Raw genomic sequence first — 18,335 nt, 5'->3', positions numbered from 1 at the left:
GGTAAATACAGTTACGTATGCAAAAGGATGATCTAGATCACACACCGTTAACAGATGGACATTTTCTTTGGTTCACTTGTGAAAACTGGTAAACTGCATTTACTATGTAAGCAGAGGAAACACAGTTTCTGTAGTAACGATGTACAGAATTGGAAACAGAGCTAGAGAAGGCCTTCACAATACAGTAAATGCTAACCATAGTAGAAACAGCCTAAGATTAAAACATAGCAGTGGTAGAGAGACCATAGAAAACAAGAGTGACCATTTTTTGTTTTGCTTTGGTCCTTTAATCAATGTGGACACCCACTGCATAGGGTACAGTGTTTGGAGGCTTTTACTCTGTTCTAATACCAACTTGAAAAATAAATGTTCAGGATACAAGATTTGCATGGAGCTCACAATATCTGTAATTTACTTGAATAAGTTTGCACAGTTCAAATGTATTATTAAACTGAAATATTTGTTTGTAATAATTGTGTAACCAAATATTGTCAGACCTTGCTTAAATGAATGCCTACAGTTTCCTTTTATGAACTGGTAGCTTATAGGAACAGGTCCTGGTTAGATACTACGTAATTGGTAACTTGTCACCAGCTTCTGGGTAAAGTGTGCTAGCAGGCCAATCGTAAATATTCGCATTCTCTATCAAACACAATCCATTCTTTCTCTTTGTTGCGGGAAGTTGTATTTGTGAATGAAAACCTTGCTTGGAGAAATCAAAATAATGACAGATCTGCTGATATTTTTTTATCCATGACTTGATTAGGCTCTGGCATATAGGGGGTTAAAAGGCATATTATGGGACAGAGTGGCTCAGCGGCTGCAAACGGGATTGAAAGCATCTTCCGGCCACCGCTATCCAGGCCCTGGCCTCACCCTTCCTCTGCCCCTGCTAAAGCAGGATAGAGGGCGGGACAGAGACCCAAAATCGGGACTGTCCTGCCTAAATCGGGACAGTTGGGGTGCATGCGCTAGCATCATTTCGGAACATTTGTCCATTCGAAGACTAACTAAGCAGATCATCGCGGTTTTCAAGGTACGCATCCATCTTGCTGGCTAGCTGGTAGACCAATGGGATTACCTGGATCAGACTGGCAGTGCTCGGTCTTAAATTTTCAGTGGCATCCCTGAATGGTTTAAGAACTGCTGCTAGTTGAGCACTACTGTCCAATCCTCCCTATTCAATGGACATGCAATACCAATGTTGTGCTCTGATGAAAGACTATGGATCGCCCTCTGCTACTCAAAAATCCTCTCCAGCATATCTAAAGTTGAGTTCCACCACGTACTAACATCTTGTCATAGACAGCGTATGGGAAGACCTGCCTTCTCTTGCTCCTCCCTCAAAAGCTGGCTAGCCTTAACACAGTGGTGGAAGTGCACAGCAATCTTCCTGCAGTGTAACAGAACTATCTACTAAATTTTGCTGCTGGCATTGCTGACTTGACTATAAGATGGATGGTGCATACTGCACAGCACACACCATCTTGCAGTGCTTTAACCACGCCTTTTCAGTAGCAGCCTTAGTGCTACCCTTAAACGTCAAAGCTGGTTCTTGTTTCTGTTTTCTGTAGAAAACCCTAATGCTGGTGGGCCTTGCATCACTACTATTGCCTGCTATTACTGCCTTCCCTTTACGGGATGTGGCTTATTGCAGCAATAATTCCCCAAATAATATCCAAGAGCTTGGCCTGCTACTCAGACTAGGTGGTGCATTGGACATGGCGGCAGAGGTACTTGCCCGACTAAACTGACACAAAGGCTGCGTCCTAGAAGAACTGCTGGTAATGGTGGTTGGAACCTGACCCTCCCTCCCTTTCCTAGTACCAAAAGGATGATCCATTAGAAATGTTATTTTAGGGTGTGTGGAGAGAAGTTGTTTAAATGTATTTAAGAATTAGATACAAACAACAAAAAACAGGAATGAAAAAAAGCAAAACAAAAGAATTTAGTGGAAAATTCTACTGTGCTGTCATGTGCAGTCTGCCAAAAAGTGTTCTCTGGGAAACTACTGCAGTGCAAACAGAGATGCAGGCTATCCAACAATTTACACAGGATGGCAAGGTGCAATGTCCTTCAGTGAGTAAGTTAACCTTAAATTTTTTTTGGAGGGTCTAATCCTGTACACAGTAACCCTAACCATGTAAAATATAACATAGGAAGGCAAGGCCAGGCAGGAGGCCTGCAGAGGTGAGCAAACAAGCCCAGGCAGTTGGCCTGATGGAATAGGCAACCAGGTGGCCTGTCAGAATAGGCAGGCAAACCCCGGCAGGCAGCCTGGAGAAATACGCAGGCAAGCGGCCTGGAGAAATGGGCAGGCAAGCCCAAGTAGGTGGCCTGGCATAATAAGCAGGCCAAGGCAGGAGACCTGCAAGCCCAGGCAGGAGGCTGGCAAGGCATAGGTAGGGAGGCCATAACATGGGCCAGAGTGGAAACGGGTCCAGCAGGCAGTAAGTAATCAGCCCACCCAAGGGCTGTAAGGCTCTAGAGATCCCAAGGATCCTGCCCCATCACCAAGGACCGAACTAGGACCGCACACAAGGCTCCCCAAACCAACCCAGGTAGGGGACAAAGCCTAGGAACAGAGTTCCTCCATGTAATAAAGATGGTGAAAAATAAATAAATAAAAAAAAACCTTTATTTTTTATTTGAAAAGTCTTTTACTCATCTAAGAAAGCTAAACAGATTACACTATTTGTCCCAAGTTTAGAAATACCCAATGTTTGTGGGGTTTTTTGCAAGTTATTGGAAAATAAGTACAAGTAGCGTTTTGCAAGTTCAAAACCATTTTTTTTTTCAAACCTGGTCATCCTGCACCAATGTCCTACTTGGGACTTCTTTAATGCTGACCATTTCAATTTACCCCCATCAAGCCATATATTTTTGAAAACTAGACACCCCAGGGTATTTCAAAATACTAGTATTTTAACGCTTTATATGCACTAATTCTACCACCAGCCTTTGTCAAAATTTGTTGTACTTTTTTGTTTCTTCTTCCCCACACGCATTGTACTTGAGGTATAAATTTACAGCTTCTGCTATATGTCATTAAAAAACACCCCAATGTGTTCTGCAACTTCTCCTGAGTACAGAGAAACCACCCATGAATAGGTTTGTCAGGTTGTTTGAGGTTAAAAGGCCAAATTTGGGTTGCATGCAGTCACACAGTCGACATCCTGCCTACCCCAAGTGGAGCATTCCTTGTTTTTTGTTACTATATGTTTATTGATCTTCTTGAGATTACAATAAACAAGTAGCAAAACCAGAAATAAATAAGGCAAAACAGATTTCAATCACATTGTTAACACCAAGGGGTGTAGTTTCTGCAAATGTATACTTTATGTACCATTATTTAACTTCCCAGCTGTCTAGAGCTGTCTAATTGCAGGCATCACCCCTAAATGTTTTAACAAGATTTTCAAATCTGCCATATCTGAAGTTAAAGTGGTCTAGACATCTGGGAAGTTAAATTAGGGTATTTAAAGTACACATTTCAAGAAACAACACCCCTTGAAGCTTCAAATGAGGGCATACATGTATTTCTAGGACAAAAGTTGAGTGCACAAATAATGATGGAATATGTCGCTTTGGCTAGAAAATATGTTTTTTCTAACCATAGCGACATGTTGATTTGTGTCTTGCGCACTCCAAGTTTGTGCTAGAAACCCATGCAGTCCCTCATTTGATGCGCCAAGGGGTGTAGTTTTTGCAAACGTGTACTTTTTGTGCCGTAATTTAACTTTGTATGTGAGCAGTAATGCCACGTCAAGGCTTCAACCCTAATTACTGACCATTCACTCGCAGAAGCATACACCATACTTTCCATACATCCACTCACAGAACCACACACCATTCTTTCCCCTTACAATCCCAAAGAAATTATGGTAAAGGGAGAAAACAAAAATCACTTTTACAGCAAAGATAAGTTTTGCAGTAAAAATGCAAGGAGCTCCAGGGATGAGATGGTTACTCACCTACCACACAGGCTAAATGGCTGATTTTAATATTTGCAGTTCATTTACAGTTCATCAGGATTTCAAAAATTTCCTCCCTTTACCATTGGCTAAATTTAATTTGGGATTAAAATTTAGTATCGGCCATTTTTAAAAAGGGAATGTGACTTTTCATAGCTATATGATCACTCTGGTAACATTGGCTACCACAGTGATCATTTAGCTAGAATACTTAACTTAAAGTTAAACTAGTTTATGTTTAGATAATTTAATTCGGGGGTCTCTAGGCAATTTTGATCTTTATTTATCTGCCTTTAGAGACCCCCAAATATTTTTTTTTTACTTTTTTAACTTAATATTTTTTTATTCCTTTTTTACAAGCCTTATATCGTTGGAAAGGTGAGGCGTTTACCTTTCCAACAGTATATGTTGGGGGGTCTGTAGCTGTTTAGATGCTTGAGATACAGGCATCTAAGCAGCATGCCCCCATACCTCTTTAACTGACAATTGTCAGTTGTTAATAAGCGGTGACATCATCACATCATTGCGCGTGATGTCACCGGGATGATCGGGTGGCCCCGGTGATGCCCTTCAGTGTGAGGGGCAAATCGCCGGGGTAGGTGGTGATGGAGGTCCACAGATCTCCATCAAGGTAGGGTAGTCATGGTGCCCGTCGTTAGCACCTGACTGGGACTGCTAGTGAAGGCATTAAAAGAAAAAAATTAAAAGAAAAAATAAAAATAGCTAAAAAAAATTATAAAAAAAAAATAGCCAGGTTCTTAAGGGTTAAATGATAGAAGGTTCACAAATTTTAGAGGACATTTTAATACTTGGCTATTAAATTATAGTGTTGTTCCTTCACAATTAGCGTTTTTTTAAGCACTTTTTAAGCAGAACCAAACAATTTTTCCCACCAACAAATACCATGACTGCACAAAATGCTAGGTAGACAACAAAATTACTTAGCTTTATATCAGTAGCTGAATACTACTCAAAAATGTTTGTGCCCCTACTAAAATATAACCGCCACAAACAACGCTTTACGTCACCGCTACTCCTCCCCACCGTGAAAACCATTGGGGCTGCGGCGAGAGAGCCACGTAGTGCGAATGACGTACGCTCGGTTTCTATAGAAACGTTGCCTTGGAAACGAGACGCTTAGTAGCACAACACCTGCGGCCTGCATGCGTCTCTCTGAACGGGAAGTCAGTGCATAATCGGGAACCTACGGATCGGAGAAGAAGACAGTTTAGTTTGACTTCTGTAAAGGTGATCACACATGGGAAATAAGGACAAATTGCTGGGCTGCAGTGTAATTTTCCCTGAATTAAAGAGAAAGTTGTCGGTTGAACTTGATAGAATTGTTATACTATCTGATGTCATTTATTCGTTTTGTATAAGATGCAATTGCATTGATGCTATAATGAAACTCATGAAATTAGGATGTTTTGCAAGTTGTATTAGTAGTAGAATTGTCATGTTTTATATCAATAAAAACAATGAATAGCAACTGTTCCATTTGCATTATGAGATATCCAAGGCAGACAGATATTTATAATAATATCAATAAGTTAATTATTATTATTAGGTGCATGGTCATAGTAAATTATATATATATGTGTGTGCGTGTGTGCGTGTGTGTGTGTGTGTGTGTTCTCAGGCATCACAGTGAATGGTAACTGCACAAATGCTTATTTTTAGCATGGCACAGGTAATTTTCCTATGAAGCATGTGCATCCAAAGTGAATTTGACTATTTGCTGCACACGAGTGTCCGCAGACGGCAGCAGCAGCAATTAGTATGTTGTAATGCTCCCTACAAAACCATGTTTAATTGCGTAGAATCAATCAAAGACAGTTTAAGGAAACAAGGAACCCGTGGTGTAGAATTAAGTAAAGTAGAAACTGGGAGATTTAATTGGGAAGAGAGGATTAAACCCGAGGCATCCAAACACTTTTCACTATGATTTGGTATTTGCTACCTTAGGGGGGGGGGGGGAATCTAATCTAACATTCAAACTAAAGCAGTGAAAAATATAAGCCCTTAATAGAAATAAATTTCCTGGAAATTTAGAGGAACATGCCCCCTAGCCTAGACCATTGTTTAAGACTTGTGCCTCCCCTAGTGATCTTCCAAAATACACCCTTTTTAGAGTAAAAAAAAAACGTCACATGTAAGATTAGCAGTGAGGCGACCTGTATTGTGTTGTAATATTTCGATTTTTCAATAATTCCTTTTTCAAAATTACCAATATTCAAAATAATTTTTTGTGCACTAATTATCTGATTTGGAGTACAGTTTTTATTTTAAGTTTCTGTATTGTTTTACAGACTGCCTTGAAGCCATGCCTCTTCCAGATACCATGTTTTGTGCACAGCAAATTAATATTCCACCTGAGCTCCCAGATATCTTGAAACAGTTCACAAAAGCTGCCATCAGGACCCAGCCTTGTGATGTGCTCCAGTGGTCAGCTGCGTAAGTCAGACAGAGCTGTAACAGCAGCCAGGATGGTGCTCATCTCAAGCGGTCTTAGATAGAAGACACAAAACAATAAAAGTTACCAAGAGCCCTGTGCAATATTATAGTAATCCAGGGATTATCCACAGATTACATTCATACAAAGTGTGTGTAAATGCTCATTAAACATTCCTAACAATGGGAATCTGTAAATTCTAATCCAGTATTTTAAATATTTTCTTAATTTGTATATATGCTGATGGGGCAGAAAATGCAGATATGGCCTCACCAACAGAGTAAGAACCTTACTTACTGTCTGATTGCATCCACAATTTTGAAATCGCTTCATGCATATGAACTGGCTTTATCAGACATCTGTGCCGAATGTTGAACAACAACCCCGCCAATTATTAATATTCAGTTTTCTTTATATAGCTCCAACTATCTATGCAGAGCTTCTTACAGTGTGCACATTCAAAGGGTATGACAAAACTAGAGCAGACAGACTGAGACGGACTTATAAGAGGGACTTGGTCACAAGCTTGCTATCTAGAGAGATATGAAATGGCTGAACTCCTTTGCTTGTAATGGAGCTTCAGTGAAAAGACAGCAGGTTCCACATAACTAAAAGATCAGTAGACTGCAGAATTGCAGTGTTCTCTTGCCACTGTTTAACCATTATAAAATTTCTAATTAAGGTATAGAGTTACCATGTGAAGAAGATACCTTCATTGGCTTACATGATATATGCCTGAAGAAGAGACCTAGATGGTTTTGAAAGCTTTCTATCTGTTATACTTCAGTTAGCCAATAAAGGTATTATATGTACCAAATTTGCTTTTATACCTGTCTAATTAAAGTGAGACCACTTGGACTGATTTGGGTTTTTGAAAAAATGGTATAAGACACAAAATAACAGAAATGAAGAGAATAAAACCTCAAAATGTCAAGGCTATTGTGTGACACATAAATTGGATTGCATTTTGTATTATTTTGAGGTATAGATCTTGTCTTTTTGCAGGTACTTCGCCTGTTTATCAAAAGGTGAGCCCTTACCTGTAAAAGAAAGGCTTGAAATACCAGTGGCAACTCAAAAAACAGACACTGGGCTAACCCAAGGGCTTTTAAAGGTTCTACACAAACAGGTATTTAACAAGATATTTAATATATGGCAAGAAATTCCTTCCACTGACAGAAAATGATGAAAAATATGCAGTTTTCATTATAACCTGGAAATACAATATACATGTGCGTGTGTGTGTGTAATTTGAATTTAAATATTTCTCTCTGTATAATAGAATACTAGAATAAAATTGTTTTATTAAAATATGATTATTAACTAACATAAAATGCATACACAAAACACCCTCTTGATGTGCTAACTAAACACATACATTGTTCTAATAGGCAGCTAGCCTGTTTCCCAACATTTAAATATCAAACAATATTATTATACCAGCCTATACTACGTTTTGTAGTCTTTAGCAGCGTTGCATGTACCCTCTCAATTTAGAATTATTGTGACGTCTGTTTCTTTGTAAAGGCCACAGCCTCTAATTATTGTCTGCAGGTGAGGCTAGTGGGTAAACAGCACCTTAATAACTTTCTTCTAGGACTGCATTACCTATTCTTAAGTATTTACTGGGTCCTAAACACCTACCGTATACAATGTTGAATTTGCCAATCTCACAATACTCAATGCAGTTGACTCCATTTTCATTATGCCTCATCTCACCACATGGAGTAGGATTGTACATTTGAGTAGCTGCAAAATAAAGTGACACAGTACATTAATTGAATTCCGATGTTTTAAAATAAAGTATTAGACAGCAATACAAAATGTTTATTTACCATTTGTTGTTCATAAACAAGGGATAATTGATGAGGGCTCTGGATTTGTTTGTATAGGCACAGTGTATATTCACCTAATTAAGCATGTTTCTCAATGTTACAGAGTGTTCAGTGCAATCCGTGTACTACTGCATGTAAAATTTCCATTGTTATAATCATGTATTTAATTGTAGCTATCATCCAAGGCCATTGTAAGTGAAACTGATCTTGAAGAAAAATGGAAAGATCTCTGCTTACCTCAAGAGCAACTGCAATGCATTCTGACACTGGATAACTTTGGAAATGAAGTAGAATGGATGAAATTTCTAGCTCTTGCCTGTAGCACACTTGGAGGGGTAGGTGTTCCATTTTATAAGGCTTACCAAAATGATTTGTGTATTAACCTGCATTATGTGCCCATATCTGATTAACCAGAATTTAGGAACATGGGTCTGCCTATAGTTATAACCCATGTAATCCTAATCCATTGTATCCTACTAGATAACGTTTTAACTACATGGCATTCAGTGATATATAAATTTTTTTTAAAGAATGTATTTTGTTCTATATTACTGCATGACAGCATTTCTTCAATATTTCCAAATAAGAGAAAAATATAATTTAACTCCAAAAATGCTTTGTTACTATTATTGTAGTAGTCTCCGAAGATTCATCCTGTGTCCCTCCTGAACAATTCTCTCACTGAAGCTCTGAACTCATTATAAAGGCAAATGTTTCATCAAGGTCAAAAACAGAAATGTCACTAAATTATCTGATCAAAGTTGTCAAAAGGAATTTTACAGACAGCTCATGATAAAGCAGATTTCCAGAGGTATATCATGAGCCCCTTGGTATCAGTTAGAGCTGTCATCCTTATATTTAGCTGTTGCAATAGAAGTTTGCAGTTTGTCAGCAGGAGACAAGCCATTTTTGATAAAGAAAAATGAATTTGGAAAGTTCTGTCGTATGTGATGTGGATTGTGGCACAGTTGTAATGCATAAAATATTATCTTCTTTACAACTTCATAGAATTTTCATTCTTATGCTTCATTTTATACTTATGATTCTGTACATGAAAACAATAATGTGGATACGCCTTTTAACCCCTTCACAATGTATGGCAAATTTTACTCCATTGCATTGTTTTAGCTTGCCAAAATGAATTATTAAAGCAAACAGTAAGTCATGTGCTATAAGTTCTAAAAAATATTGATTGGGCAAGCATTTGCTTGGGCCCCACACTCCTTGGAATGCAATCACACCCACTGCTCCAACACCAAAAAAAAAAAACACATGCAGGGGAGGAGCGCAATATTATGAGGATCGCATAGCAAATTAATGAGGAGTCCTTAAACGGAGTGCGAGTTGTGATCAGTGCTGGCTTTAGGTGTTCAGGTGCTCTATGCGGGCCACCCCCGTGGTGCCCGCTCCTCTGTCATCCTCCCCAGAGTCCCTTTGTCTCCTCCTTCACTGTACTACACCTCTCTTCCTCCCTCATGTTGTTCAGATATAGATCAAACACCACATGGAAAAACAACATTGCAGGTAAAGATCAACAGAGTAAGACATATAAACCCTGTATTTGCAGGTATAGGTAAATAAATAACATATTAAACATAGCATTGCAGGTAAAGAGCAACTGAAAAATCACAAGCAAACTCAGCACTGAAGATATAGATCAAATAAATTATGCATGAAAACCCTAAACTGCAGGCATAGATCACGGACCACACACCCCAAAGGCCAACTCTAGCACCCATATTGCACATAGGACTTGTCCCAGCACCCAGATTGCATCCACAGGACCTGCCTAGCACCCAGATTGGATGAATAGGACTTGCCATCTTTATCCCCAAACAACATGTCTCTGCTATATTTGTCTCCAGTTTGTCTATGCCATCTTTGCCACCCACTTACACATACTCTCACACACCCTCCCGCACCCCTTACCTCAACTGCAAGTTTCTCTGTGACGTTCGCAGACTTATGCATGGGCTGGTAGCTTACCTCTGTGTTGCAAGCACACTGAGCAAACAACTTCTCTTTTACCCCAGGGGAAGCAGAAACACAGCAGGGTCACGGTCAGGGTACCTTGGCGCTACAAGAGAGGTTGCTTGCACAGTATGCATGCAACTCAGAGGTAAGCTGTGCGCACGTGCAGTTGTGACTGCTGCAGCCCGTGGTTGTTGCAGGCTCAAAGGGCTGCTGCTATGGCCCCCCCGGGAACAACGGGCCCGAGGCAGCTGCCCCTTTTGCCTGGTGTTAAGGACGGCCCTCAAAAATACTATATTTTGAGGAATTAAATACACATTTTAGCAAAAAAAATCCCACTGTTGAATTGTACCATAATTTATGCATACTACATTTATGATATACTTTCTGGAAAATGCAGTGTCATAATTATCATTTTGCATTCACATATAGAGCATATCATCTGCTCTGAAGCATGCCTGTGAAATACTGACAGAGGATCCAGAAGGTGGTGCTGCTCGCATTCCTTTTCAAACATTCACTTTCCTATACAAGTATTTGGCCAGAATAGATGGAGATATTTCACATACAAAAGTGGAAGATGCACTCTTTGCTTTGCAGGCAGATGCGTAAGTACAACACATTTTTGATATATCTAAACACAGAGTACATATGTACACCTAACCATTTTGAAAGGTCTGTGTAAAGGTAAGGAATTAAAGTATGTGTGTGTGTGTGTGTGTGTGTGTATATATATATATATATATATATATATATATATATATATATATATATTTTTATACATATAATCCCACCATGTGTATATACCATAAGACCAGCCACCCTAACTTACAAGGTTTATATGACTTCATCTGTCATTGTTTCTGGTTAAATATGAATAACAGTACGATGCTATTGTAATTATTTTAATTTTCTTTGAACTTTAGGTAATAGTTTTTGAATTACTTTGAGTCTCTCGTTGTGGAGGGATTTTGGCCCACTCTTCTTTACAATGGTGCTTCAGTTCCTTAAGGTTTATGGGCATTTGTTTATGCAAAACTCTCTTAAGGTCCCGCCACAGCATTTCAATTTGATTGAGGTTTGTACTATGACTGGGCCATTGCAACTCCTTGATTATTTTCTTTTCAGCCATTCTGTTGTAGATTTGCTGTTATGCTTAGGATAATTTTCTTATTGCATGACCCAATTTTTGCCAAACTTTAGCTGTTTGTACTTTAGTATACAGAGGAGTTCATGGTTGACTCAATGACTTCAAAGTTTCCAGGTCCTGTGGCTGCAAAACAAGCCCAAATCCTCACCCCTCCACCACCGTGCTTGACAGTATGAGGTGTTTGTACTGATATGCTGTGTTTGGTTTTCACCAAACATGGCGCTGTGTATTATGGTCTAACATCTCCACTTTGGTCTTATCTTGTGGTTTGTTCAGATGCAACTTTGCAAACTTAAGCTGTGCTTCCATGTTCTTTTTAGAAAGCGGAGGCTTTCTACTGGCAACCCTTCGTGAACTTTAACATTTAACATGCTAACTGAGGCCTGTAGAGCCTTAGATGTAACTCTTTGTTTCTTTGCAATTTCTCTAAGCATTGCACAGTCTGACCTTAGGGTGAATTTGGAAAGTCCACTCCTGGGAAGATTGGCAACTTGAATGTTTTCCGCTTTTGAATAATCTCTCTCACTGTAGACTGATGAAATTTAAATTGTTTGGAAATGGCCTTATAACCCTTCCCAGAGAGATGGGCAGCAGCAATTTGCTTCTCCAAGATCATTGCTGATGTCTTCCCTCTTTGGCATTGTGTTAACACACACCTGAATGCTCCAGACCAGCAAACTGCTAAAACGTCTGCTTTTATAGAGGTGGTCACACTTTCTGATGATCAGTTAATCAAGGGAAGCAGTGAGGGTATAATTGTACATTAAACAAAATGTTACTTTGTTTATAGAATTATTTCTGGTAAGGGTTTGGGCATTCAACATTAATGCAATGCTGCTTTCTAAAATTGCATTTAGTTAAAAACAAATATAAAAAAGTGGTAAAGCAAAATAGGTGCCTCAACTTTACAGCTTTAGTATTTTATTGAAAGATAGTTGACACAAATATGACACTTTGCAACAGAACTCATGGTTCAGTAGTAAATCTTTTCTCTCCCTCTCTCATATATACACATATACATACGGTACATTTTAGGTAAATTGAACCTGAGATGAACAACAACACATGACATATTATACAGTGTACAGTATTTGTTGTTTATTCAACAAAAATAAAGCCAAAATGGAGAAGCCATATGTGGAAAAAGTAATTATAGCTGGAAACACTCATTGTCAGGGTATTCCTTTAGAATGTCAAAAAGCTTTCAATGTTGATTAAATTTGATAGAATACAATTATATACATTCTGAGGTTTATTTGGGTCACATGTCAGAGAGTGCAATTAGTATTTCATCAACAGTACATGTGACAAAAAAAAAATCATTTTCTTTCCTCATTTATTTAAACTGCAACTCACTTAATAAACCCAAAACGGGGGATGTCAAACTCGTTTCTCAAAGGATGCAACCTTGCCATTACTTTATTATTTTTCTCATTAAAGTATAATCAACAATGCGTATAGCTGAACAGAATGGCAAGTGTTATACTGATTTCCTGGTGTGTCTGTGGCCCTGAGAGATTACATTTGGTCATTCGCGTTTTAACTGCGCCTCAGCAATGTTATTTTTCCACAGTCTTACAATCAATATACCTCTAACCTCAATAATAATGGTAATGATTTTGTTAGCTGGATATTGCTTGCTTGATGTATATGCTGACAACAAGCAATTATGCTTGCTTTAAAACATTATTTAGTTGTTACAAAATTCACTTAAATGATTAAAACTGGAATAAATAAAATTGAACATCAGTTAGATAATTGGCCTTTTCTTTAAAATAATTGCACCCAACGGCCCTGTATTTAATGTAATACTGGGCTGCCTTTAATAGTGTTTGTGTGCACATATTTTATGTTAATAATATGTTTGAGTGTATTGCTAGTCACATGAATAGCAAGTTCAAATAAATGGGTTTATATTTTAATATTCTGCTGCAATGTTTTCATAAAAAAAAACTAAGGCTGGTAAATAAATTGCTTTATTTAGTAGACCAAACAGTACAGTTGCTTTTCAGGCAGGATTTAAGTCTGAAATTCAGCTCACCACAAGCAGTGTTTGTAAAGTGGGTAATAACTTAAAAGGTACATGTAAAAATGGTTACTCTTGTGGACATTTTTAATCTGTAAAAACTTTTATGTTAGTTTATGAAATTATGCTGAGCTGTAAATGTAGGATTTGGGAAAGCGACATGTCCACTTAATGGGACATCCAAGCATCCTAGGCAGGATCCCTGGATATGCAAAAAATGCATATTAAAGTACTTTGTAAAAAAACAAAAAAACCTCCATGAGAAGCCTTCTCCACAGGGCCAGATTAAGAGCATCGTGTGCGTGGTGCTGAGAATTTGGGTGCCCCTTTTTATGGAAATAAATAAATTAGACACCTCAGCATCCTTGTGTACTGGATAAAGAAGTCATCAGTGCTAGGCAGATAATATAGGATATAATCTTATGTGATGGGATTGGGAGGTCATCTGTACACGTAAAAAAAAACATGGGACGCCTGAAGCCAGAATTTCGTGCCACTAATCCTTTTGAATAAAGTATGGAAATTGAAATAGAGTAAGTAACACAAAACTTTTACTTTACCTCTCACTGATTTCTGGGCCAAGAAAGTTTTGTCCTCTGACGAGACTACAAATTCAGGAGGGTGTTTTATCTCTGGATAAGTAAAAATTAAATAGTTACAATTATTCCTACAGTAAGTAAAGAGCCAGGAAACAGATGACCAAACACACACACACCAGGACAGGCTCTGCCACACCGACACCCAAACACACACACACACACACACACACACACACCAGGACAGGCTCTGCCACACCGACACCCAAACACACACACCAGGACAGGATCTGCCATACCAACACCCAATGACACACACACACACCAGGACAGGCTCTGCCACACCGACACCCAAACACACACACACACACACACCAGGACAGACTTTGTCACACTGACACCCAAACACACACACCAGGACAGGCTCTGCCACACCGACACCCAAACACACACACCAGGACAGGCTTTGTCACACTGACACCCAAGCACACACACACCAGGACAGGCTGTGCCATAACGAAACCCAAAGACACACACCAGGACAGGCTCTGCCACACCGGCACCCAAACACACACACCAGGACAGGCTCTGCCACACCGACACCCAAACACACACACCAGGACAGGCTGTGCCACAGTGACACCCAGACAAACACACCGGGACAGGCTTTGCCACCCCGACACACACACCAGGACCAGCTCTGCCACACTGACACCAAGACACACACACTAGGACAGGCTCTGCCACAATAACACCCAAACACACACGACAGGACAGGCTATGCCACCCACATCGGGACAGGCTAAGCTAAAACAATAAAAAATATATTTTCAACACATCCAGCACTATGTTTACTTATGCCCCCTAGTCTTGATTTATATGATGCCCCAGCCTGCCTCTTGTGTGTATTGTTGCCCCTACTACCTTATGCCACCCAGCCCCCCCTTTAGTATCATGTCAGTATCATGTCATGGACCGCCTATTGCATTTCACAGTGAAATAAGTAAATATTTCTTATTACTTATAATAAGAAATATTTGACCCCTTTGCAAAACATGACTTAATACTTGGTGGCAAAACCCTTGTTGGCAATCACAGAGGTCAGATGTTTTTTTGTAGTTGACCACAAGGTTTGCACACATCTCAGGAGGGATTTTTTCACACTCCTCTTTGCAGATCCTCTCATTAAGGTTTCGAGGCTGACATTTGACAACTGGAACCATCAGCTCCCTCCACAGATTTTCTATGGAATGAAGGTCTGGAGACTGGCTAGGCCATTCCAGGACCTTAATGTGCTTCTTCTTGAGCCACTCCTGTGTTGCCTTGGCCAGGATTTTGGGTCATTGTCATGCTGAATTACCCATCCAAGGTGCCCTGGCTGAGGAAAGGAGGTTCTCACCCAAGATTTGACGGTACATGGCCCCATCCATTGTCCCTTTTGATGCGATAAAGTTGTTCTGTCCTCTTAGCAGGACCCCCCCAAAGCATAATGTTTCCACCTTCATGTTTGGGGTCATAGGTAGCATTCCTCCTCCTCCAAACATGGCTAGTTGAGTTAATGCCAAATAGCTCAATTCTGGTCTCATCTGACCACAACACTTTCACCCAGTTCTCCTCTGAATAATTCAGATGTTCATTGGCAAACTTCAGACAGGCCGGTACATGTGCAGGGGGACCTTGCGGGCACTGCAGGATTTCAGTCCTTCACGGTGTAGTGTGTTACCAATTGTTTTCTTGGTGACTATGGTCCCAGCTGCCTTGAGATCATTGACAAGATCCTCCCGTGTAGTTCTGGGATTCTGTTCTCATGATCATTGAAACTCCACAAGGTGAGATCTTGCATGGAACCGCAGATCGAGGGAGCTTCACAGTTATTTTGTGTTTCTTCCATGTGTAAATAATTGCACCAACCATTGTCACCTTCTCACCAAGCTGCTTGGCGATGGTCTTGTAGCCCATTCCAGCCTTGTGTAGGTCTACAATCTTATCCCTGACATCCTTGGACAGCTCTTTGGTCTTGGCCATGGTGGAGCGTTTGGAATCTGATTGATTGCTTCTGTGGACAGGTGTGTGTTTTTTTTTTTTGTTTTTTTTACAGGTAAGAAGCTGCGATTAGGAGCACTCCCTGTAAGAGAGTGCTCTTAATATCAGCTCGTTACCTGTATAAAAGACACCTGGGAGCCAGACATCTTGCTGATTAATAGGGGATCAAATGCTTACTTCACTGAGTAAAATGCAAATCAATTTATAACTTATTTGAAATGCGTTATTCTGGATTTTTTGTTGTTGTTATTTTGTCTCTCACTGTTCAAATAAACCTACCATTAGAATTATAGACTGATCATGTCTTTGTTAGTGGGCAAAAGTACAAAATCAGCAGGGGATCAAATATTTTTACCTTCACTGTAAGTTTATGAAAATAAGTAAAGTAAGTGTTGTTGCTGGAGAGTAAAACAAGTGAAAGCATACCAAGAAGGAAGTCCAGTAAGAAGTTGTATGGTTCACAAGGCACATAAGTGAAGCTAACTGGTTTTGACAACCAAGTATAGCATAAGGCAATCTTGTTTCTATTTTCTTTTATATAAAGAGTAACTTATTTTAATTTTCAATCTGGGAGCATCTGCTAGAGATAAATGCATTTTGTGTAATCTTATTTTTCCTGTATTCCCGTTTAATGTTTATGCATACTGCATGCCAACCTTTGAATGGATTATTAGAAATATTCCTAAATTGCATTGTAGAAAATTCAGTCATGGCCAGCACAATGGGAAACAACCAATCAAAATAGCTGGTTTTGACATGTTTATGGATACCCAGCACAAACTGCACACAGTAGAGAGGTCATACATATTCACAATCCTGTCTGCACAGTAGCATATTATGAACAGCCATGCATTAAACAAAGATTGCATAAACTCTACAGTATGTGATGAAAGGTTATTTATTTTAATGAATTTATCAATAACCAATTATTACGTTTGCATTGGACATACAATATTAAACCAGAAAGAGATGTTAATCTTTATTAATACATGCGTTTTATCCAGTTAGAGCTCCTGATACAAGTTTTTGAGTGTAAGACTGTTCGATAACAAGCTTTGTGATAATATGCTGTTTAATTTGTAAAATGCTTAGTGTTGTTAAGAGAATATTGGTTCAGAACATTAACATAACAGTGCTAACTCTTACCTAAGGTAGGACCTGCCGCCCTGCTGCTGCTGCAGCTGCCATCCTCTCCCATATACCAATGATTCTTGCCACTGATTGGCTGCTTGAAGCAGACAATTAATGGGCAGAAAACACTCCTATTTAAATCAATGGGAGAACTTTCTGCGCAATCAAGGGTTAGCCTGCAGTGTTCTCCAAGCCAAAACTTGATCTGACTGGTGGTGAGTATATCACACATATAGAGTTGCCTTTAAAATTGGTCTTTGGTGTAATTTAGACTTGACAAAAATTATTTTATTGTACACCCAGCACTCAAAAATGGGTTAATTTATTGAACCCGTGAACCTATGAACAGTCTGTAGAGGGGTACTCTGTATTTCCCTTAAATCTTAAATACTTAGCTATTATATGACTTTTTGTTTTTCTGAAATCCCAATAAGCTGAAATTTGCTTTAGTTTTGATTAGATTTTGATTGTTTAATTTCTCTTTTCAGGAATAAGCAAAATCAAATGATCCAACCAAGAAACTTCTTGAGTGGGATGTGTCCTCCACTTTCTTGAATTACATTTTCAAGCAGTTATTGTTGAACATTGAAAAAAAAGCTGAATACAGATTTTTTGTACAAAATTAGAACAAAGCAGCAACTCACGATCAAATATTTGTTCTATTGCATTTTTTATGTTTTTTGTGTACAAAATAATTTTAAACTCCACAACTGGCATGTTTAATGCTGTCAAGTTGTTTGTTTTAAATATTTATGTATAGTATATTAGACCTAGCTAATGTAATAAAAGTTTGAATCACGTTTTGTTTTGTTGTTGTGCTTACTTTATATGGACACATCATGTACTGCTTTGTATGTCCATGGTGCCTGATTTGGCAGGTGTGCAAGCTTGTCCTTGCTTAACCGCAACTGGCCGCAACCATGTATAAATGCACTTGATCTTTAGTGAACTAATCCAAATCTGTATGTGATTTTTAGTCAAGATGACTATTTATGATACATTTTTATACAATGTAGACCTAAAAATGGTGCATAAATATAAAGAAAATATTTATACATCACTGCAAAGCCTTTATTACAAAATAACTAAAATTTAAGTACCCAACTAGAAAGAAGCTACACAGTTGTGTACATAAAACATAAGAGTGACATAAGCTTTTTTTTTGGAATATTTTTAGAAAAGATTGTGTCGATTAGATGAATAAGTGGTATGTTTAA

The 18,335-nt window shown here is 38.9% G+C and overlaps 1 protein-coding gene across 1 annotated transcript; it reads left to right on the top strand.

Moving 5' to 3' along the window:
• Positions 1 to 5,097: 5,097 nt before the first annotated feature.
• On the top strand, positions 5,098 to 17,918 carry ROPN1L (rhophilin associated tail protein 1 like). The gene is made up of 6 exons (XM_053468048.1): positions 5,098 to 5,222; positions 6,284 to 6,428; positions 7,432 to 7,555; positions 8,435 to 8,596; positions 10,665 to 10,840; positions 17,607 to 17,918. The coding sequence occupies exons 2-6, from the start codon at positions 6,298 to 6,300 to the stop codon at positions 17,671 to 17,673; spliced, it is 660 nt and encodes a 219-aa protein (XP_053324023.1). The 5' UTR covers positions 5,098 to 5,222; positions 6,284 to 6,297; the 3' UTR covers positions 17,674 to 17,918.
• The last annotated feature ends 417 nt before the right edge of the window (positions 17,919 to 18,335 follow it).

This window comes from Spea bombifrons, chromosome 5 (assembly GCF_027358695.1).
Source record: "Spea bombifrons isolate aSpeBom1 chromosome 5, aSpeBom1.2.pri, whole genome shotgun sequence".
Lineage (NCBI taxonomy): Eukaryota > Metazoa > Chordata > Amphibia > Anura > Pelobatidae > Spea > Spea bombifrons.
Note: the sequence above shows the minus strand (reverse complement) of the source record. Positions and strands in the feature narration are given on the sequence as shown.